The following is a 25,432-nucleotide window of genomic DNA, read 5'->3' on the forward strand; positions in this document are numbered from 1 at the left end:
CTTTAAAATAGAGTGTTGTACGATATTTATTGTTGTTTTATTCTATATCATCTAACAAAACACAGATCTAATATAAAAATAAAAATCTAACAGAACACGTAAAAATATCTTTTATTTACATAAACTGTTTTTGACACATTAACATAACACAAAAAATACTTTCCATATACTGAACTAAATATACCGGTTGGTACTCAACGTACAAAAACAAGGAGTTTCGTAACGAATCCAAAATCACTCCCGTAAAAAAAAAATTGAGTATGATGTATGAGGTTGTTAGAAGGAAAAACACATTTAAATAAATTATACTCTTTTTTATTTTAATTAAAAAAAATACTTACAGTTTACTGTAGGTATTTTTTAATCGTAATAAACCCTCTGTGAAATTAAAAATAGCTCTTCCAAAAAAAAAGTTGACAACTGTCCGTCAGAAGAAGACTACATACGACCTTAAGATTTTATTATTGAGCATATTAGACACATATTATAAACATAAAATAAATAGCGTTATGTTTATCAATGAGTAGACAGAAACGTTTCTTCACAACGGGCACAGTCTATCCAGACGATTATAAGATCAATAATACTTTAACTAATGGACCTGCGTTTTACAAAAGTACCAAAAATTGTGACAAACAATAAGGGTAAGCCTACAAGATGCTCTCCTTTAATGACTTATAAATTATAATATTTAAATTGCTCGGCAAGAAAGAAAGCTCAAATTATTAAAAATTTATTTGATCATCAAAAATTTATTATCATTCTAATTAGGCAAGTTTTGTTGTTATTAACTTTAAACATTAATATTAAAGTTGTTCCTAGTTAGGGATTAGCTTAATCATCTGTCCGGTGTTACCTATGTAAGCATAAGATGCAATGAGTTCAAATCGAGCCTAGGTCCTTTATTGTCTTACTAACTAAATAACGTTAATAGCAGTATTTTATAATCTATGATATGTTTCTTATTGCCATAATTTGCTTGAACAAGAGATGAGGCGAGCAATAGCATGTCAGCATTTCTTAGCAATATTCAGTGCTATCAAGATTTCATCTCACAGACTTTTTTACGGAAACATTTGACCCACCACAACGACTTGTTAAAGTTACACAATACATTATTTCAATAAATTAAATTTGTAACCAAATTTGATGAACGATGCGGTACTCAAACCCGCGGCCTCTCGGGTTCCGACTGAGCCAACTATTTGAGTACGCATTTGTATAGATTTGAAAGAGCATCATCTCAAGTCAATTTCCTATTGTGCAAATATTGGGGTTGAGCAGGTTATCAACTGTAAAGTAGATCCACAACCTGAGAGTTGAACAAGACATATGAAAATTTCCGTCGATGCGTCACTTGGACGGTTGGCTTAGTAGGTAAGAGCGCTCAAAAGGAACCCGTGAGGTCACGGGTTCGAGTCCCGCTTATTTTTTATGTATTTAACGCCAGTTTACGAGAGCAAAATCAAGATAGCAGTACAGTGATACATTAGCAATGAACATGCAGACAAACCTGTCAGTGGTATAACAAGCGTCGCTCTGTCTATAGTCTATATAACACTCGCTTTTTCAGGGGCAACGCGGGGCCTTCCGTAGCACCAGAGTCAAGTTCCACCATCTTAACACTAAACATCGTTCGTCAAGACTATGAAGTACGACATTTAATACATTGACACGTACACACATGCAACACACATCTATATCGTCCGATTCACAATCATGCAGTATGAATGTCTGCTTTTCGTTGGTATAAATTTGTCAGAAACAAGTGAAATTATTTATAGTAACGAACAACGATGGTATTGACAGTGTAGAGATGTAGTAACCGATGCAGTGTATATATTCGATGTACAATCTGCAAAATAATATTAAAAGCGTACGTGCAATACAAGAATGAGTGCAGTTCTACAGGACAACAGAGAAGGTGCAAGTAAATATTGGAATTTGGGATAGGAATTATCTATCTAAAGTATAATATATACTTAAGAGGAAACATTAGCTGTTATTTAAATGTTCTTGACGGTTTTGCTTTTTGGTTTAAATTAATATATTTTTTTAATAAGATTTACATACTGAATTAATTTTTTTATGTAAATAAGGGACTAAACGAGCAGGAGATTCAGCTGATGGAAATTGATAAGCCTTGCCCATTAAGTACAATGCAGTGCCGCACAGGATTCTTGAAAAACCCAAAAATTCTGAAAGGCAGTACTTACTAATTCCGCTCGTCACCTTGAGACATAAGATGTTAAGTCTCATTTGCCCAATAATTTCACTAGCTACGGCGTAATATCCGCCTCTCTCTGTTTTGATTTGTCTGATATTTTTATTTTAAATGATTTAATCACGTTGGTCGCAAATAGAAGCCTAGTATCAAATATAAACAACAACAATACAAGTGCCTCGATTTTTTTGTAAACAACACTTGAGTAAACAAGGCACCACTTAGATAGTCGTTAAAACACAAAGGTGTGTGTGTCAGCACCAGTGTGTTAACAGAAAAATTTAAACGACTCATTTAGTCTTGAAGGACGAAATGGTCGAGAGAGAAACTCTGATTTTATTATAAACGACAGAAATATTGATTTGAAATTCTTAAATCCTTAGCTAATGTTACCTCTTTACAGGTTGTCGAATAACATATTTTAAAAATAGAAAGGGAAACTTAAAAATAGGCGTAGTTATATGTAACTTACATATGAGTAACATGGTGTTAACAATTTTCTAGTGTAACAAGTATTTATTGTACGATTTCACTCTTTATTTCAACTTGGTCACAATGTGCTCACTGTGACTAATTCGTAAATATGTATTAGATTCTATGAATAATTGCTGTGGCATTCCTATATACAAAAAAATCAGATGTCCTTCCTTTCCGTTAAAGTAATCACTATTAATAACTTTAATGTATCTACGTACTTTAGTTCCACAGCCAAATGCGTTCTCGCATTAAAATCTACTTATTATAGTGACAACAATTATAATCTCTATAAAAAACTAACTATTTATGAACGTTTTTGTGTGTCGCGTGTGGTCATACTAATATTTATCGTACTATCCCTTAGTCTTTAAAATTACCTGTAATCCGTTGAATAATTGCAAATTAAGATTGCGATTATTTAACACATTATCAGTTTCGATTCGGTTGATATTATATTCAAAAAGTTGCTCCAATTGGGTTAGGATTGGGAGTTGGCAGTTACTTAATACAAGTACCACTTCGTGAATATAATAATTACAGCAAAGCATTGATTTAACTCGTACAACTCTGAATTTAGATATATTTTATAAATCGTCTTATTTTATGAATAGCATTTTGCTGCCGTTCAAAAAATTTTGCAAAAATTTAGAAAATAGACATCACCTCACACTATTATGATCTATTAGAAATATTTAATTGGATTAAACAAGAGAAAAGACTGAAGATCAATTAGAAGATGATGCATAGTTTAAAACTGAATCAGTTTATAAGCATATCTATAATTTAGGCAATTTTTCTGTCATAGACTAAAAAATTCAGAGTTGTTTAGTTCTTAACCAAGCGTTTGCTCAACCGAACACTGGCGACGATTGTTTTAAGACGTTTAAGTGCTTAAAACAAGAGGAAGCTGACCCTGGTCCGGCGCGCGTCGCCTCTGCCGCGCCGGCCCATGCCGTACTGTCACATGGCCGTGTCGGATGTGCTCCCCCCCGGCTTGGCGTCTGTGCCACCTCCACCACCGGACTCCTCGTCTCTTGTCCCCCTACTTGCTCCCGCTCCTCCCGCTGACAGTCCAGTGAAGTCCAATTTGTACTGTATCAGAGATAATCACGTTACTGTAAGTGTCACTCACGAAAATTCGAGCCTCTTCTATTTCCACCACTGCTTTTTCTAAGTCTGGAAACGCTCATAAATCAATAAAATTTGTTTTTATAATGTGCTTTTTGTTTTCGAATGTTCAAAGCAAATAATCATTTGCCCATTAAGGGAAATAGAGGAGGCTCTTAAGAACAACGAAACACTACGCCACCGCTAACGAACCCACCGATATTTAGACAAAAACGCCATGCATACGATACGTACCAATCGTTATGTAACACGTAATAATATAATATTATTTATAAAATAATCAAAATTAGCTCTTTTTGTTAGGATAATCAATTGTAACGAGAATTTCAATGACAAAACTGTCGTTATGTTAATCTAGCACATAAGCCATAAATAGCGTTAGACTTGAAGTTTTGGAACTGTTTGAAAATGTAAATAACATTAAATCATCGACCACACATACGCTAGTCTAATATGTTATTGTCATTGCAACACCACATAAACAACATTCAGTAATTAGCTATGGATAACACGATCAATTCTACACTAAACTCATTAAACCACGATGTATGTTAATAGGACATTGTAATTAAGATAATCGATGCGATGGAATCAACGAAGTTAGTGAACAGCTCAATAAAACTTATCACACGAATACCTACATTAACCATTCAATACACTATTTTCGCTCTTAAATGTAGATGCTTTTCTTAAATTTGGCTTCCAATACATAGGAACTCTCTCAGGCATACAAAGGGAGTACTGAAATTGTGTAAACAGAGAAAAATAAGAAATGGGAACTTTTGTTTTTCAACACGATAATCATTCTCGATAACCGTTTGACATTATTTGAAAAACTGACGATATTAAAATGCGTGAAAACAATAACAGGGCTAAATAAATACACAAACATGCTGGGAAGTCTACAGAAAGTGAGCATGAATATACCTATTATATATATATATATATATTTGTAGCCCATGTGACTGACTTACTAAAGCATTCGTTTATTATTTGGATACTTATGAGCACCAGTCCAAATTTAACTCGAGAAACAAAATGACGGGACATCAAGATGTATATAATATTAACTATTACTAAATTGAACTAACATCTAAATACTAAAGAAAAATTATTTTCGTTGTCTGAATATATAACTCATGCATTTGTACTATAGATCATTGTTATACAATTTTAATCAACCTTTATTCATGTGACCAACGAAATTAATTTCTCATTTATTTAAAAACACACTTTTCACCCCCTCAAAACTAACAGCCAACCAAATAAAATCTTTAAAGTACTTAACGGGTGCAACACTCTGGTGCCTTTTAACCACTCCCACATTCTTCTCCCACGGCAAAGGTACCTAAGGAACATTATGTTCCAATGCACTAAAATCTTTATTTATCCTAGAAAAATCTCTATGAGTACTTTAAAAATGTGCCAAGTGTTGTAAACATTCGGAACTTGAAAAAGATGAGCTTATGAATTCAAAAATTAAGTATGACAAATTACCTTATTGGCGCAGTCAAAACAAGTGGTCACCACTTTGCTTATGACGTTCATAAGATGCTTGGTTTCCTGAATAACATTGTCTACTTTACTAAATGTCGCTGCACGTCCTACTGTAGGCTCTTTTACGGTAAATTGCAACTGTTGTACATAAGTTGGTACTTTATCCAAGTGTTCTAACAATTCTTTTTTTGCGGTCCCTGCAGGCACCTTCAAAAATAAGATAAAAAAATTCTAGTTTTTGTAGTTTTATTCTTTTAGAGACGCTATGGCAATCTATGATTATTACCTGATATGAGAATTGTCTAACAATTTTGTATAGTCTATTTGCTTCCTCCGCAAAATATTCTGCTTGCGTGAAGAGGTCTTGTGTTGTGTTCAGTCGGCCCTCGCCTTTTGTAAATTGATACATAGCGAATGCCATGGAAGACATATTTTTTGCTCTGCAAGATGCATATTTTTAAGTAGTAATAATATATTAAGATGAAAAGCTATATAAACAAGAATATGAATACGACAACTTGCCTCTTTACAATGTCGTTGTTCTCGTCAGCTCCTTGCCACTTATCTGTTTCGGCGTCCATTTCAGATGACATCATTTTCATTTCTAATCCAGATTTCGCTATTTTTGCTTGTTCGTCAGAATCTAAGCGAACCGCTTTAAGAGGTTTACTAGTTGTGCCATGTTTCTGAAAGTTCATTAGTGTTTAATGAGAACTGATTATAACTTCATAGTATATTTTTAAATTCCAAAGAGAACTTACACCAGGTCTCGGTAAACTACTATACTGCTGCTTGTCTGGTTTGTCATCTGTTATATTTAACAGTTCCTTAGCAAGTCGAGCAGCGTCGGAAAGGAGCCACGCCCACATGTCCACAAACACGTCAAGATTCTCTCGGGCCGCAGCACTCCCGGGGTGAGCTGCTAGTGTTCTCGCAGCCGTCACAACTTGAGGACCGTATATCCTCAAATTGATTTCAGAAAACTTAGCACTAACTTGTAATGTTTCCGACATTGCTATATGCCTAAGTAATTTGCATACCTGTAAAATATATTATTGTATTGTTGAAAAATCTAAAATAATTGTCACAAAAGAAGAAAAAACAGAACCTGCCTCTATTATATGATCTAATTGCTCGTGAAGCTGGCTGGCTATATTATGCAGTCTCTCTGATTCTCTCTCACCACAGGAACTAGCTAAAAGAAAATTACCATTTATGTGTGTTGAACAGCAATTCTGGCAACTTTGTTATTCAGGGAACACCCCTGTGTTGTTAAACATGAAGTTATTGAATTTTGTTATTTAGTAAAACTGTTTTTACTTATTAGTATAACATACAAATGTCCAACACACAAGTGTTCGCCACACATAATTTAACAATAAGTACCTATTTTTCGACGTAGGTTACCTAAGTGTGAAAGGTCAGAGGCCAATTTTCTTGCTTGTTCTGCTAACGGTGCCAAGTCCTTGGCTTGATCTCTCGCAGCTACCACAAGAGCTCGTTCTAGTTCCGACGCGGCACTTATAGCTCCCGCACATGAACTTTCTAATGCAGCTAATGTACCACTACTCCCTTGTTCCTCCTGATTGAAATATAAACATGTTAATAGTTTTTGAAAAGATGAAAATGGTTAATTCTTACTATCTGGTAATAGATATACAGCGTTATAATGGCGACATTAAATTAACACACTTTAAAAAAAAAAAAAGAAAATAAGAGACGAGACGAGCAGGACGTTCAGCTGATGATAATTGATACGCCATGCCCATTACAATAAAGTGCCGCTCTAAATTCTTGAAAAACCCAAAAACTCTGAGCGGCACTACTATTGCGCTCGTCACCTTGAGACATAAGATGTTAAGTCTCATTTGCCCAGTATTTTCACTAGCTACGGCGCCCTTCACACTGAAACGCAGTAACGTTTACACATTACTGCTTCAGGGCAGAAATAGGCGCCGTTGTCACCCATAATCTAGCCGGCATCCTGTGCAAAAGAGCCTCACAATGGTAAATTATTTTATGATTAACCTTAATCATAAAAAAAGTTCAAAAAGAAAAATACATTATTCACCTACATAAATAAATTTTCCATAACATCATTTCGGAACATCCTGTAAGTAATCTAGCAGCCGGGGGCTAGAGTAGTCACTGATTACTACTTCCATGCCGTGCCGTAGCCGTCAGAACTCGTAGGTGAATAGCACCCACGTAAGGGTGATTAATGTTTTGTTTTCTAACCCCCTTATTCATAATAGTCTGCTAACTTAAAGCATTGCTAATTCTCACAGTCTTCTTCTATTGACCTAAGCCAGAATGAGAAAAAACACTCCTAAGCGGCTGTTTTAAGTTAGCGGACAATAATGAATAAGGGGTAGATGTATAATTTCTTTGTTAGAAAATTTCAAAATTTAAATTTTTTACTTAATTTTTTTGAAATATTATTTTATGATTACGGTTAAGTTGCTATACCTGCATGTTCATTTAATGTCGCCATTATACCTCTACGTTTTATAGTAAATATTTTTCAGTTTTACTCACTAAGGAAACAGCGACGGACACCAATCGTTCGAGTTCGTAGGCTATCCTTTCCGCTAAAGCTAGTATTCTTTGTCGATGTTCGTGTGAGGTATAGGCAGAGTCGGTGAAGTCATGTGTGCGTTCGACTAGAGCTCTCAGCGTCGCAGCTAGGGCTCTTCTTCTCGCCGCGTCAGCACCTCCCCGGGATCTCGCCGTCCGTACCTGAGTCGCTAATCCCCGCAAAGCACCAAGCGCCGTTCCTGTTTCCCATTGAGCTGCCTAACCAACAACACAATGTAATTTTTCTTTAGGAGAAATAACTGTAGAATTAACATCCAACTGCATCTCTAATGGATAATCCCAGATAGCATAACAGTAGAGGTGACTGTTTGATAAAAAAATGATCAAATGAATACCTTTTCTGTTAGATAAAAGCTGATTTTGCAAAGTTGTAGGCTTAAAGCGATAACGTATCAAACCTACCTAAGCAATTATTCAAAATATCATAAGATTTAATATCTACCAATAATTATTAAAAAATATTATACCTATTTAATTTATCTTCTTGTAACTGAAAAAATTAAAGGTAAAAAGTGCACAATTAGAACAATAGCAACGCAAAAGCAAATGCCAAAATTAAAACAGTATTTTAAGATTCATAAGAACGAAAAAAAGGTGTGATTTTTTATTTTACGCCTAAAAGAAATTTTGTACCTGTTCTTGACTGTCCGAAAAAGGTTGCAACTACAAGGAAAATAAATGTTTTATAAAAATAATTTTTTCATCACGAAAAAAATTATGAAAAGAAAACTGCACACAGTATTAAAGACGGGATAATATCAAATCTAAACAAAGAAGAAAAAGAAAGATGGTATATTGTGTAGTAAAATAGAAGGTTAGAAATCTGTTTCATTGCCGTTATAATACCGATTTTATCAATAGTGCTGGTAAACCTATCATAGAGGTGTGTTGTAATAAAACTATGGTTTAGCAATTCTTAGTATGCAGACCCTACTTTAAATAATTAAAGAATAATTTTAATCTCATTATAGTTAATAACATGTTGAACTTGTCAATGCGTGTGAGAAATGCAATATTCTAAACTATATTATGTGCATTTTATTTACAATTATTTATTACATACACATCACAAAGAATTGGCTTCATTTCATACATTACTTATAATGTAGCGATTTATTTTGACTTATCTTTTAAACAAGTGTAAATGGTAGATTAATTTGTTTTTATAAACTTGCCATTGACTATTATTGAAGTTAATTTTTATTGCCTTCTTTATAACGTGAAAACAAATGTCGTAAAATAGAAAAAAACACACTTACCAGATACAATGATAAAGACTTAACTTTAACCATAGAAATATAATTTTTTAAGCAATATGGTTCAAATACCTACATAATTACGAACCTCATGCAAAGTGATGTAATCACATAAAAAGCCTTCGTCAATGCATTTGTATACAATAGTATTAAAGTTTAAACATGGCGTGTGTATTTGTATTAAAAAGAAGTATTTGCTTTATATGTATTTCGTCAACTATTGCGCTCTGTAGTAATTGTTCGTGACATCGTAGAAGCATGAGCAAATTACTTCACATATTCCAATTAGATCGATACTATGATTACATTAAATTAAAACTAAGAGAACAGGAAATCATACAAACAATTCTGGCAGCATTTCCGCGTTGGATAGCTCATACAGTTGGATATTCGGCTTCGCTGTAAAAGCCTTTAGGGCTATCAGCACAGAGGAGGTTTTTAGTCGGTATTTACACCCGATCCCGACATATGGGCTCCGCTTTGAGGTCTTCAATACGTAAATGTATGTTCCTCCTCTCGAAAAAAAAGCATTTCCGCGTTGGATAGCTAGGCTGATCCGTTGATCGAAGATAAATTATAATACTTTTGTATTTTATATATTATTCTGGAATTCATAAGTTAACTAACACTTAAGTCACAATCAGAGTGAAATTTAAATGCGTAGTTATTTCTCTTTCTCACAAATTAGGCACTTAAATTAAGTTAAAGCAAACAAACAGAAATAAATGTTTTACGGCCGTTTTCAATAACCTATCTATGCTTTGTTTAACTAACTAGAGGTAGACAAATATATCCTTTTACGCTAACTTACATTTCAATAACCTATTGACAGGTAGTATTCGACTATAACTATGGATAGATAAGATCTTGTCGATTGTTGGTTGAAAACGGCCGTTAATAGGTTTGGTGTGTTTTGGGTAAGCAAGGCATCATGCAATTGACAAATATTGTAAATGGAAAAGCATATTGCATTGTTTGGCAATATATCTACTGCAGAAAACAAAATCGTACAAGAAAATAATCCTCCAATTAGTAATTTGTTGGATTTATTATGTTTTATACATATTTTTGTGATATACAGGTCATCGAAACTAATGCGCAGATGCCGTACATTGTTATTTAGTTCAGTTTTATTCACTAGTTCCTTGTACTAGTTATTACAAGAAAACTAATAAAAAAGTGTACATGACTATTACTAATTGTTTAACTAATTAAAGGTAAACACCACATGCATTGATACTACAGTACCAACCGTCCCTAGCTAAAAGTTATAGTACTTTTATACATTATTAAACTGTTGTACAACGCGTAACCTAAACACAAATAGTACATGCATATTATATATTGAAAATTTAAAAAAACCTTACACAAACTTAAATACAGCCTATATAATAAGTAATCAAAAAACAACAATAATAAATTTAAGATAAGAAACAAAAAATATATTGAAATATGTAATTACAAAAAAGAAAATATTACATTTATGATTTTGCATTATGTGTGCCAAAATTAATTTTAGTTATTTTATTTTCAGGTATTTTAAGCTATAATTTATATTATTAATAATTTTCTAGTGATTGTTCTATATTACTATCACTACTGTTATTTTTAGAGGAACAATTATATAGTTTTTTATCGATTCTTCTCAACATCAGCAATCGAATTTAACGAATTACGAATCGGTTGTAGTATTTTAAATATATCTGATAATTTAGAAATGTTTTTAACAACATATTTATTTATATTTATACTCGATTATTTTTATTCCATTTATTTATTGCTTTAATGAGACCTTTTTTAAGTTATTATCCCGCATAATCTATAATATGTAAGAACTCTATACATATAAATACATAACTTCATAGTCACACTTATTAATATTAAACCAGGGTTGATAATTTTTGAAAGAAAAAAAAAATAGTAGGATGGAACCCATTGGAAAAGGAAGAGGATATAACAAATATGAAAGGAAAAATAAATTACGTACGATCTGATGTCAGGAAGTGGAAAAAGGGGATAAATGTAAAAAGGATAATTATTCAGTGTTATATTATCCTTTTTTTTTTCATTTTTATAAATAGACTTGATTAGTTGTAATCCATATTGTTGCTGCTATGAAATAACAGGTATGAATTCTCTATAAAATGCCTTTTGATGGTTTCTTCCTAAAATTTTTTTTTCACTTTTTATTATTTTCAAAGGCTTCGTCGCAGGCCTACATATCAAGGATAATATTCTATAGAGATTTTTGTTAGTGTCCTTAATTTTTCATAACTGATACTTATAACATAATAATAACTCTTTTAAAATCTTCATCGTAGTGTAACGACGAATGATGGAATAGCGATGGCCATGTTTTTTCTTCTATCTACACCCATGCTTTAAATCCTCTATTAAAGATTCGAAAACAGTTAGCTTATTGCCAACATTAAAACACAAAATGTCCTAATAACCATATTATCAAACGAGTGTTGTAATTAAATTCAGTACAACATTACAACACTCCGTTGATGATGGTTACTAGGACTGGCTTTCTTAATGTTAGCAGTAAGCTAACTGTTTCAGAATCTTTTATAGACGATTCATATTATGGGTGTAGATAAAGTCTTGTATGCAAATGTTGATAATTAGGTATTAAAACACTCATGTGATACTATTATCACACGAGGTGAAGCCGAACCCACATTCATGTTTTAATACCCCTTATTACACAGCAGTTGCATAGATAACTATTACATAACATGTACTACCATTACAAACAGATAGTTTCAAAGCCGTAAAAGGTGCAAACAGGGATTAAATGTTGCCTGGTGCTTAAGAGAAAATATTTCTACATTGTTCTAAAAGCTTTTGAATTTTATATTTTGAGGAAGAAAGCTCACCTGCTCTTTATCGTGGGCAAACGTTACCTTTATAAATAAATAATAATGATAAGAACGGGTTTTTTATGACATTTTTTCATTAATGCAACAAACAGTGGGAGGCTACTTTGCACAGGATGCCGGCTAGATTATGGGTACCACAACGGCGCCTATTTCCGCCGTGAAGCAGTAATGTGTAAAAATTACTGTTTCGGCCTGAAGGGCGCCGCAGCTAGTGAAATTACTGGGCAAATGAGACTTAAGATCTTATGTCTCAAGGGGACGAGCACAATTGTAGTGCCGTTTAAAATTTTTGGGGTTTTCAAGAATCCTGAATAGCACTGCATTGTAATGGGCACTGCTGAGCTGAACGTCCTGCTCGTCTTGTCTCTTATTTTCATGAAAAACAGCAATCTGCAGCGAATTTTGAAAATTCATTTTGTATTTCTTTCATTTTGTGATTAGGTTCCACTGAGATATTGTATACCACAGGAATGAATTAAAAAAACTTAAAATTCTAATCGTTTTAATTTTGGGTAATACCAATCGACGTCCTTAATGAATCATAAGCACTTAGATTAAGGATTGGTCTCCGCTGTGCTCCAACTAGATACCGATCCAAGTGGCTACTAATACTACGCCCAAGTGGACGTCCTCGAGCCAGTCTCGAACAATGTGTGACGTTGACGTGCCACATGTTCTGTTAAACTTTGCTAATATTTAAAACTACAAGAAATAAGAAAGACACATGGATCACATATCATCAGTAAGTATTTTGTATTTTATTAATTTCAATGTAAAATAACACGAAGCGTATGTTACAATTTAAATTTGAAAGATGCCATTGAGTGTCAAGATGCCACGCACGCAGGCATCTAATAGGTGCGGTAGTAAAAAAGCTATTGTTTTTAGGTTGTGCGGTATCTAGTTGGAGCGCAGCGGAGACCAATCCTTCATCTAAGTATATCGTATTAAAAATTTCAATCTTTGGTTTTTCTTTTTTTAGGTACTTATTAAAACAGTACAATAATTAAGCATTTAGTTTAGAATTCATTTATTACATCTCTGTTGTGACCACTTTTGGTTGAGAGATGTGATAGCTGTCCAGACAATTTTGATGTAAAGTATTCTTTTAGACGAAAATAATTTAGTTATAGCTTCTTCGGATGTAATTTTATTCTCAGGTACAGCGGCTAAATTTAAAACATTCGTACAAGTTCCTCGCAATCCCATTCCGAGATTTGACACTTTCATACAAAGACTTGTAACAGATAAACACATAATCATGGTATGATAAATCTTTCTTATTCTTTAGATTTACATTAAAATTTTTTTTTTTTTTCAAATTTATCTTGTAAATATTTGTTTTAAAATATATATTAAACAAATTGTTTAGATTTGAAAGAGCGACATCTCAAGTCAATTTCCTAATATGCAAATATTAGGGTTGAGCAGGTTATCAACTATAAAGAAGATCCTGTAGATGAAGCTATTACCTGAGAGTTGAGGAAGACATACAAGATTTATCAACTCAAACGGTTGGCTCAGTGGAAGAGCGCTCGCACGAAACGCGAGAGGTCGCTGGTTCGAGTCCCGCATCGTTTTGTTTTCAAATTTAATTTATGTAACATTAAAAAATTCAATTTGAAACAAATATTTTTTAAGATTTTATGCGTTTAATTTGTACATTATATTTATTGTGTATTACATTAGGTGATTTATAAATAAATGTGGCATACAACGATTGAATGTAGCAACCTTCGAAAGTATAGTGGTCCCTTGGCCGTAGTTTTAGCCGAAGTCAACCGAATATCTATAAAAATCTGAACGCACAGAACAAAGTATCTAATCGAATTAGATTAGCATTCGTGTCGTATTGCTATCGCTGACACACGAATTTGCCTTCTTGTTTAGCTGGCACAAAATAGATTGTCTTCAACCGGTCGCCGGTGTATTTATCCACTCAATTATTCTTGAATTTCTTATGTGTGGTTGCGCCAGGGAATTTAAAGTGGACTGTATTTATAAATAGGGGTACTCAGGTGAACAGAACAGGAATCATTGGAGTAAAGGGAAAAGTCGGTTCTCACGTCTTCTGCAGGATCCTAAGTTCTCCTATATTCGCCTGAGCGTGCTGGCAAGCCACAATATATATTTCTACATACTACGATCTCACGGCGATAAATCAACAGGAATACTAGGATTTCTTGGATTTGTTATTAAATGTTGCGGGGCTCAACTTTCGCGTGCGGTTACTTGACGGAATTTGTGTTACGCCTTGCGACCATAGATGTCGCGGCTCGCGGCTTATTCTTAACTTGTACCAGCTAACGGCCGTTCCCAATATTCATTCTATCTCTTACTTGAGATAAAAATCGTAACTATCGTTGACTTTTCTGTCCCAATAAACTTATCGACAGTAACTCACCTTATCCGTACACGCTGTCTGTCAATGGGACGATGTATAGCTTACCAGGGATAGAAGTTTGTATGAAAATTTCAATTCACGCGTCCCAATATAAGGCGATAAGAATGACTTATCGGGTATATTGGAACAGCTTCAGATTATTGACAGCTGATTACTGACAGCAGAAGGTAGTAATTTATCTCTATCTGTAGATAGTATATTGGGAATGGCCGTAAGTTGCTAGGATAAAGAAGTAAGGGGTTAGGGAAAGGGTTGCGTATTATTTGGAAAACTGGCGTTACCAATGCTGAATATTCTTAGCTGCAAAAATAAAGAATATCAGACGATTCGAAAATAGAATAATAAGACCTTATGATGTTGGTTATTGACTTCTGTTATCTACTTCTATCGTGGAAACGCTTCATGCCCAATCCACGGCAACTATTTTATGATATATTTAATTAGTGGTTAACGACATGGCCTACGACGATTAACGAGTTTATTCATTGGATGGTATCAAACAACTTGGGAGTCAGATCGAACCCAGCTTAGATCTCTACAAATATTATTAGTTTGTTTAGATGAAATGCTGCCAACAGCATAGCAAGCCTGAAGTGGATTGCCCATTGGGGTTTGTCACGTCGTGAGAAAAGAACTTTTTTGATGTAAGAAGATTTGGAGAAGCGCCCAAGAAGAAGATCCCAAGTGTGCTTGAAAGATGGGATAAAACGAAGCATGAGCATTTATAGATAGATAATAACGTATTCAAATAACACGGCTTCAGAAGGCCTACATCGCTGAAAAGAAGAAAAACAGATCGTTTTGAATACTAATTCTAACTATCAACTTATCTAATAAGGATGGTTGTCACATTTAGTTCGTATATCTTCCAAGCTCGCAGTAAGTCGCAAACAGGACGAGACACCAGCGCAACCAGTTCGCTCCACATCAAAAGGAGACCATGGTAAGCTCTGTGGGAAGCAAGGTCACGAAGTACTATCAGTATTCATAAAAAAAATACTCCCCCAAGGAAATTATTAGCATATGATAAGGAAGAAGTGCACAGTGTCTGAAGACGAAGATTTTCAACCAGTGTGTGTTGCCAGTGATGACTTACGGTACGCAAACGTGGTCGCTAACTATCGGCCTCATGAGAAAGCTCATGGTTGCTCAGAGGGCAATTGAGAGGGCTATGCTCGGAGTTACCCTGCGAGGTCGAAACAGAAATGAGGAGATCCGTAGGAGAATCAAAGTTACTGAGATAGTCCAAATGTTTGCGAAACTGAAGTGGCAGGGGGCATATATGTCCTCGAATGGCGACCACGTACCGAAAGACGTAGTTTTGGTAGGCCCCCACAAGATTGACCGACGATCTGGTTAAGAGCGCCGGAATACGTTGGATGAGGGCAGTGCAGGAACGATCGTCGTGGAAATCTTTGTTGGAGGCCTTTGTCCTGCAGTGGACGTCTTTCGGCTGATGATGATGAAGAAAAAAGTTTTCTTTCCAGAAGTTAAAAATTTCCTGGATAAAATAGCTTCCAAATAGGGCGGATGTTAGTCAGGATAATTTTCCTCTCATCCTATTTTTATATCATTAATAAAAATGTAAGGAATAAAAATAATTAGTATAAGATCAAGAAAATGATATTGTGTAAAGAACAACAGACCTCGTGTGTCTGGTCGTCGTGGCCCGGCAATCCATCTCGCACCACATAGTGTATTAGATCCATAGCTCGTCTCATCTGACAGAAGACCGTGTCCCGATTCTCACGGGCTGACGCGCTCCCAGGGTGCCTCATGCATGTCTGTAATGGAGGAACATATTATTATTGAAAATTTATTGAATTAGGCGTTACTTTGCGGAAATCCATTTCGAATTGTTTTAAAGACAAATATTGGCGGAATTAAAACTAAAGAAAACTTAAATTATTTGTACATATTATTATTGTCTAATTTTTACTCTATTTAAACGTCGTCGGAAACGAGGTTGCCTTAATAAAAGTATCATCTTTTAATAAATAAATTTCAAGGCAACAAAATATCTTTGACAATGTACCTATGTATTGGAATTTTTGAAAAAATTATTGTGTGGTAAAAAGGTTGCTATAACGAATATGATTTTCTTAATACCACAGAATTGATACCACAGAATGGGAATGGAGCGACCGCTCCTATTCAAATATGATATTTTTTTTATACAATTTGTTGAGGCTTTTTATTTATAAATTTTATTCTACGATATTGCACTTAATATTGGAACAAAAATAAAAAAAGCCCGCTATGTTTCTTGCACTCGTTCTTCTCAGGTCTGAGGCATACTATAATTTCTATTGGGTTAAATGACATTCAATAAATGACTTTATTTCTATTTTGATTAAAAACATTCGAAATTTAATTTGTGTGCATCTGTCGGCCTAAAATTCTTAATCTGCCAAATGCTAGTAAATATAAATTTGGTAATTAAGGGGTATAAAAATATTTCCTACTCGAATTTATTTGTTATTTTGGCTAACCCCCAAAAAGCGAGAGATAGCTTCTTTTCCTACCTTCTCCGTAATAATTATTACACTTATGCAAACATTTATAAATGCATAAAATAATTTAGAAAAGGCATGAAAGGCATTTATTTTCTCAAAATTGATTCCTTTAGAATTGTTTTTGATGTCATTTCTAATAACTACAAGACACTACTACCGCTTCGGAAACAAATGGCGCTCTGAGAGAGAAGAAGCGGCGCAAGAAACTCTCCCAGCATTCTTTTTTTGCGCTCTGTTCTATAAAAATATACAATATTGTACAGTCATTTCTATCGCTATAAAATAATAACAATCTAGTCCCAGGCTGTCCGATCATTTAGATATTCAGCAGTGGCGTAATAGGATTTACGACAGAGCCATTTTTTTTATAAAACATTTGAATTTATTTATAGATAATGCCTGAACAGTGGCTGAGACTTTATTATAGAAGTGTATACATTTACCCTTAAAGCTATTATGCATCTAATAGGAAAATATACAAAAAAAAAGTATAATATAATTACGTTTTTTCTTATGATAACTATTATAAAACACTATGTGGACAAGAACTGCAAGAGACAGGAACGAGTGGAAACAATGAAGGAGGCTTTTACCGCTAAAGGTGGTCATTATATCGAAAATAATAAATAATAATACTAACAAAATACTTTTAATTATAATATTGAAATGTTAACACATACTTATAAATACAATTTATAAGTAAATACTTAAATAGTTTAAATACCGTAATTTACCTAGTTTTAAAGCTAAATTAAAGAAATTTATTTTTGAGCACCAAAAAAAGAGGAACTGTTAAGTATAGACACCAGTGTAATCTAGTTTGCTTGTTAAAATGTTTGTATGTATAATATTATCTTGAACTATAGTTACATGAGTTAAAGTTAACGAAGAACCTGCTACCTAAGATAAAACGTGTAAAAAGTGTAATTAGAAAGGCTTGCGCTACTTATGGCATTCGTGTGTGGCGTCATCTAGTGGTCCCACTGGAAGAACAGCGCTGGTTGCGACAGTAATCAGCATTATGCTGAAGTGTGACCATTTTGTTACAAACACTCGAAATTGCAATTTTTTTTTATAAATCTTTTTTCTATTATAATATTATGTAAATATTGTGTTTGTTACAAATAAATATATATTTCTTTAATTGTATTGATGTAAGCAAATAAAGCTGTAAATAAATAAAATAAAACTATAAAACATATAAATATGTTAATCTAATTACTGTAGTTTCCGTACTGTAGTTCCCAATATTCCAAAGCCGGTGTTACAATAAATTTATCGATTCTGTTAGTCAGCGAATATGGTTTACGTAGCTTTAATTAACGCTGGCTCTCTTATTATAATATATAGTTATGTTATGTTTAGTTACATACTATGGTATGAAATTAAATTATTTATGCAATTATTAATATATTTGTAATTATATATTATACAATTCCACTATTATTATTATTATTTTGTTTTTGTTTATGGAATAGGAGGACAAACGAGCGTACGGGTCACCTGGTGTTAAGTGATCACCGCGGCCCACACTCTCCTGCAACACCAGGGGAATCACAAGATCGTTGCCGGCCTTTAAGGAAAGTGTACGCGCTTTTCTTGAAGGTACCCATGTCGTATCGTCCCGGAAACACCGCACAAGGAAGCTCATTCCACAGCTTCGTAGTACGAGGAAGAAAGCTCCTTGAAAACCGCACTGTGGAGGACCGTCACACATCCAGATGGTGGGGATGATATCGTAACTTGTGGCAATCAGGTTGAACAGCTCTTCGGAACACTCCCCGTGATAAATGCGGTAGCAGACACACAATGAAGCGACGTCTCTACGCAACGCCAAGTGATCCAGCCGTTCACAGAGTACTGGGTCCCCGACAATTCGAGCTGCTCTGCGTTGCACGCGGTCAAATGGATCGAGCTGATACTGGGGTGCGCCAGACCAGAGATGACAGCAATACTCCATGTGAGGCCGGACCTGCGCTTTGTAGAGCGCTAGTATTATTAATTATTGTACAATTCACAATGTTATTAATAAATCGCTACGCAAACTTCAGTTTCCTGCCCAACGCTAGCACAATACAGTAATGCAAGGGCGTGCATATCATATTATAGGCAATTAGGCAGTGCCTACCTTGTTATAAACTGAAATACATATAGCACGAGTGTTAAGGCGACACTAAATGCCAGCGACCTTAAGCTATATGAGTTCACGGCTGCCGGCCCGCCATCAATGTAACAAAGCCAATATTTTCAAAATTCTTACGTGGAAAACAGTTTATATGCTTACAATCCTCGTTATTCACTACTAATCTGAATAAATGAACCTACACAAAAAAGTACAAGCTATAAGAATAATTTTTCTGAGAGAAGTACCAAAAAAATGCGTTACGCCATGCCAAAAAACTTGTTTAACTTCAAAGAAAAGTGGTAGTTCAAAAAGGCTCGGCAGTGTTAACTTTAACCAACAGGAAGCATTAGCAACCTATAAATAAGACTTAAGGATATGTGTAACAGGATTAAATAGTTTTCATAGCCCGAAATGCTATACTTTCTCCACAAAACTTGTCTAAAAACATCATGTTTTCGTGTTTTCTGCTTACTCTTCGCCTTACAGTTGATTTAGTTTAATTTCGTTCCGTTATTTTATAATCAAACTTCTATTGAACACCCACGCATAAAATTTTTCCTTACGCTAGATACTAAATACCTACGATTAGCAAGCTTTGCATTTTCCAAAGCTCAACTACGACTAGTTAGATCACAGTGCCTACCTTACTAGAAAACCAATGCACGCCCCTGCAGTAATGTAACAGTATTTTAATTTCATACTAGAGGCTTAACTTAACTTCGCACGACCATTTATGCAATTATTACTATATTTGTAAATTTTTCTATTAAAATTTTTACACATATAAAATTTGAAAACAAAATTTTATAAACGGTGCGGGAATCGAACCCATGACTTCTCGAGTTCCGTGCGAGTGCTCTTCCAACTGAGCTAACCGTTCGAGTGACGTATCGTCAACTCTCAATGCATGGGGTTGAGCAGGTTATCAACTGTAAATTAGAGCCTGTAGATGAAGCAACACCCTGAGAGTTGAACAAAGCATAAGAGATTTTATGACGAGACGTCACGCGCACGGAACGCGGGAGGTCGTGGTTTCGATTCCCGCGTCGTTCATAAAATTATGTTTTCAAATTTTATTTGTGTATTAATCCCAGAAGTGAACATAACAAGTTGATTAAATTTTTGTTATTAAATGTTTCTGTAGTAATATAAATATTGGGGATATGTATTGAGTTTATTCCAAATGGATTACCAACTAAATACGATTTATTTACTTATGCACTAAGAATTAAACAAATATAATAAAATAGTTTCAAAGTACTTAAAATTATAGTTTTTTTTTTTTATGGAATAGGAGGACAAACGAGCGTACGGGTACACCTGGTGTTAAGTGATCACCGCCGCCCACATTCTCTTGCAACACCAGAGGAATCACAAGAGCGTTGCCGGCCTTTAAGGAAGGTATAAAATAAGAAAACTATATGTATATGTGATATTTATAAATCTAAAATCCACAATTTTAGAAGAGAAATACAAATTTGAAGCAAACAATAGACTTATGTAATATAAAATGGTATTTAAAAAAGGAGAAGTATCAGTGGGAGGCTCCTTTGTACAGGATGCCGCCTAGATTATGGGTACCACATCGGCGCCTATTTTTGCCGTGAAGCAGTAAGGTGCTCGTAAGCTCGTGAAATTATTGGGCAAATGAGACTTAACATCATATGCCTCAAGGTGACGAGCGCAGTTGTAGTGCCGCTCAGAATTTTTGGGTTTTTGAAGAATCCGGAGCGGCACTGCATTGTAATGGGCGGGGCGTATTAACGTCGTGCTTGTCTCGTCCCTTATTGTCATAAAAAAAGAAGAATTCAATACTTTTATGTAGCCATTAATTAAAATAGCCCATGTTAAATTTACATTTCCCTTAGTGTTATTGTATCTACAAACAAAGATGTCGTCAGCAGTGGGGATGAGGGCGAACCGTTGGCCCTTCAGAATTGATGACGTCAGTGCCCTCTGTGCCGGTTCTAATTTACGGACGATACGCTTTCGAATTCCGATGCCAAATTTATGGCAACATTCTTGTTCCGTTGTTCTGTTGTTAAATCACTTTCATAACTCCAATGTTGGCTCTGGTTGGCTCAGTCCAAAATCTATTGTATGTTAACAATTTGTTGTTTTTAAAGTGATAACCCTCACTTCTGGGATTAATTACACAAATAAAATTTGACAATTTGACGCGTTCCTTCACAAACTGTGAGTTGGACAAAGCCTACAAGATTTTAACAACGATACTTCACTGGAAAACTGTTGGCTCAGTTGGTAAGAGCGTTCGCATGGAACACGAGAGGTGGTGGGTTCGAGTCCCGGGTCGTTCATATAATTTTGCTTTCAAATTTTATTGTATTTTATATATTTAAACTTACATGATCTTTTGCCAGTGCATAGCTTATTGGGTCCAAGTTCAGAATTCCACATATAATTTTGTATGTATTGTTTATCTCACATAAGAGTATGGGACTCCTTTTGCCACATCCATGATATCATTATACAGCGTTTTATAAAATCACCGAAAAATAAATGGTTTATAGTTACTATTTACAGAACACAAAATATGTGAAAGAAAGAGGTAAAAATAAAGTTAATAAATAATCGCTCGATAGTAGCAAATCATTGATGACAAACTTCAATGACCATTACTATTGTACAATTCACAATGTTATTAATAAATCGCTAGGCAAACTTGAGTTCTCTGACCCACGCTAGCACAATACAGTAATGTAACATTATTTTAACTTCATACTTTTTGACACGGCCTCTAAGCAAGCTAAGAAGACAAAACTAGTGATTGCCACGCCGCACCGTCCGCGTCGTCATTATTTTGTATGTACCAACCCTAGCACTCCGCCCAGACGTAGGTAAAAATTTTAAGGAGACCGCTGAGTCACGCCACTGTTCCATTACTTGTATTGTGCCCAAGCCCAAATGATTGACACATTTAAATTTATTGATAGGTAATATTTTAATTTCATTTGGGAGTTTATTATAAAATATAACACAATCCACTTTAAAAGATTTCGCAATTTTACGGAGCCTAGTAGATGGAATTGCGAGTTTATGTTTGTTTCGAGTATTGACACTGTGTACATCACTATTCTTTATAAATTGGCTAATATTTTTATGAGCGTATAGGAGGTTCTCGTATATGTACTGGCAGTTTACTGTCATAATATTTATTTCACTAAACTTTTCTCTCAATGAATCCCTTGAACGCATTTTATAGACTGCTCGAATTGCTCTTTTCTGCAGCACAAATATGTTTTCAATATCTGCAGCCCTACCCCACAATATAATTCCGTAAGACATGACACTATGAAAGTAGCTGAAATATACAAGTCTAGCCGTTTCAACATCTGTCAGCTGCGTAATTTTTTTTATCGCAAATACTGCAGAGCTTAGTCGATTACATAAGTATTTTATATGAGCACCCCATTGTAGTTAAAGTCTAATGTAATGCCTAGGAATGTTGTCGTTTCTACTACAACAAGTTTGTCATTATTTATTTTTATAGGTGTTAGTTGGTGCTTTATATTTGGAAGTGTAAACCTTACACATTTTGTTTTCCTTTCGTTTAAAAGTAAGTAATTAACATTAAACGAATTTACTACTTCAGCAATGTCGTCGTCAACCTGACAGATTTTTTTTTGCTGTCGTTTTATTTTAAATAACAAAGATGTATCGTCAGCAATCAGTATAATTAATTAAAGTAATTGTAACTTTAAACTTTTTTTAAAAAACTGACTGCATATTTACAATTTCTTAAATGTTGTATAACCCGTCCATCTTTTGGTAATCAATAACTAGTGTTTAGATATAGCTCCGTGGCTTCTTCCAATCGCATCAGCTCTTTAATTCAAGTCTCATAATTCCGGGCACTCTTGATCGGGATAAGTTTTAGTACAACCTATATCTGATCGTGGAATGCTAAAAGCTGCGGTTGACAACCTTTTCCCACTCTACCTTTCTGCTTCACTTTACTAATAAACTTTAAAATGTTACAAACTAATCTTAAAATAAATCGCGGTAAAATAACATTAATAGTGGGGATTGTTATTTAATTTATATGCATTCTGAAACGTCACGTATTTCAAAGCAAAAAATATAATTATACGGTTGAGCTAGGCCTATGAATGTGCTCTGAAATATAATTAAATATTTTTTTACTACGAGAGTATGGGTAACCTTATGTATCTCTCTACATTTTTTATGGAAGAGTAGGACAAACGAGCGCATGGATCACCTGGTGTTAAGTGATCACCGCTGCCCACATTCTCCTGCAACACCTGGGGAAACACAGGAGTGTTGCCAGCTTTTTTTTGTAGGTATCCATGTCGTATCACATAACATAATGTAGATAATAAAACTATACCCAAAGTCATTTTAGAAAAGTTGTCACAAAAATTTGCCTTACACAAAGTTAGAAAAAATCTGATTTACCTTGGACGAGGTAAGAAGCATGAGAGTAGATCTTTCAAGAACATTTCTCGCCGCCGCTACTTGAGCTCTTCTTCTCTCGTCTCTGAGGTCCGCTCTCCGCTCCGCAGTCAGCCTCGCTAACTCCACCATACTGCCACCAAACTCGGTGAAAGCGCGAACAAACTCAGCAAAGTTCGAGACCGACTCCAGGCGATCTAGCGAACGTGCAACCTGCCACATATAAAGTAAGCTGTCAACTTACTTACTTAATTTTTAATTTAATTTACTTACAGTGGAAGGCATCTTTGCACAGGATGCCGGCTAGATTATGGGTACCACAACGGCGTCTATTTCTGCCCTGAAGCAGTAATGTGTTTAAGCATTACTGTGTTTCGGTCTGAAGGGCGCCGGAGCTAGTGAAATTACTGGGCAAATGAGAGTTAAAGGTAAGGAGCGAAGTTTTAGTGCCGCTCAGAATTTTTGAGTTTTTTCAAGAATCCTGAGTGGCACTGCATTGTAATGGACAGGACGTATCAATTACCATCAGCTGAACGTCCAGCTTGTCTCGCCCCTTCATGATAATTCATAAAAAAAAACTAAATTTGAATACTATGGGTGGGATGCACCATCTAATTTTAGCAATAACAAACACGTTAAAGTACCAGTTAACATAAAATTAGTTGCATCATTTGACCAATTTTAAAAGAAAGAATAATCATATATTCTGCAACTTAAACGTAGTATAAAAGGAGACTTATTTATTAATTTCTATGAACATGCAGAATTGGAGTTCACCTCAGCATAATACTGATCATACCCACAGGTATATGATATGATTATGTGCGGCCACAGGTCACGGCAATTTTAACAGGCATCTTTTTAATATAGGTGTCACGGACAGCCCTCTATAGCCCCAGAGGTTGCCTGGGGGCAGGGGAAACAGCCGCTCACATTCTGCTGGAATGCAGTGAGGTGGCAAACTACAGGGCGAAGCACCTGGTGTCACCAGGCGCTCTTCGGGAAGTCTTCCGAGAGAAGTTGGGTGACTTCTTGGAGGAGCTTGGCTGGTTGGAGTAGCCTCTACCACCCTCGCACGCAAAATAGGCGCATATGACGTCGAGTTGCGGAAAGCGCCCGTATGAAGAAGAAGAAGAAGATATGATATGATCAGCGCTGGTCTTCCGGAGAACCCCAGGTGGTCTAGCGGGTTGTCAGACTACTTAAATGTTAGATTAATTCATAACTTTAACTGTCAACCGTAACAGTCCAACCTAAATGGCGATCCGTGATTTTTTTAATAAATATTCGATATTGACTTCATATTTAACTTTTTACTTTGAACTTTAACTATGCAAAGGAATACATTAAATTTGACTTAAACCTTAACTATAACAGCTAATAAGAATAAAGCAACCCAGCCATAATGAGTAAGGTATCGCAAAGTCCCAGTTTGTAAGTAACTCGCAACGGAAACTCTGAACAAGTTAGTTGGTACAAGTTGATAATATACTCCAGTGGAAATTTGTAGTTGACAATCTGTCTGTCTGTACACAACGAAGACGAGGTAAAATGTTATGTTATAATGTTGTACCATACATAATAAATAATTTGTTATTTTTTAAAATGACAACCTTCACTTCTGAGATTAATTATACAAATTAAATTTGAAAACAAAACTTATGAATGACACGGGACTCGAAGCCGCGACCTCTCGCGTTCCGCACGAGTGTTCTTTCACTGAGCTTACAACCTCTCACGTTCAACTCTCAGGTTGTGGCTTCATCTACAGGATCTAGTCTATCTAGATCTAACAGTAGATAACCTGCTCAAACCCAATATTTGCATATTAGGAAATTGACTTGAGATGTCGCTCTTGTAAATCTAAATAATTTGTTATTTTTTAAAG

At 35.0% G+C, this 25,432-nt stretch overlaps 1 protein-coding gene across 4 annotated transcripts in view; it reads right to left on the reverse strand.

Moving 5' to 3' along the window:
- Nucleotides 1-546: 546 nt before the first annotated feature.
- The window catches only part of LOC126966312 (alpha-catulin), a 124,581-nt gene continuing 99,695 nt past the window's right edge, over nt 547-25,432 (reverse strand). For 2 of the 4 annotated variants that reach the window (XM_050810286.1, XM_050810290.1), the window contains exons 4-13: nt 23,548-23,757; nt 16,116-16,253; nt 7,865-8,122; nt 6,713-6,908; nt 6,439-6,521; nt 6,088-6,366; nt 5,849-6,012; nt 5,613-5,766; nt 5,327-5,533; nt 547-3,793 (exon numbers count right to left, since the gene is read on the reverse strand). In XM_050810286.1, coding sequence (XP_050666243.1) covers nt 3,662-3,793; nt 5,327-5,533; nt 5,613-5,766; nt 5,849-6,012; nt 6,088-6,366; nt 6,439-6,521; nt 6,713-6,908; nt 7,865-8,122; nt 16,116-16,253; nt 23,548-23,757 — 1,821 coding nt within the window. In that variant the 3' untranslated portion in view covers nt 547-3,661. Of the gene's footprint in view, nt 3,794-4,470; nt 4,571-5,326; nt 5,534-5,612; nt 5,767-5,848; nt 6,013-6,087; nt 6,367-6,438; nt 6,522-6,712; nt 6,909-7,864; nt 8,123-16,115; nt 16,254-23,547; nt 23,758-25,432 lie in introns of all 4 variants that reach the window. The other 2 variants (XM_050810289.1, XM_050810288.1) reach the window with 2 other exon arrangements.

Source organism: Leptidea sinapis, chromosome 10 (genome assembly GCF_905404315.1).
Source record: "Leptidea sinapis chromosome 10, ilLepSina1.1, whole genome shotgun sequence".
Taxonomy (NCBI): Eukaryota; Metazoa; Arthropoda; class Insecta; order Lepidoptera; family Pieridae; genus Leptidea; species Leptidea sinapis.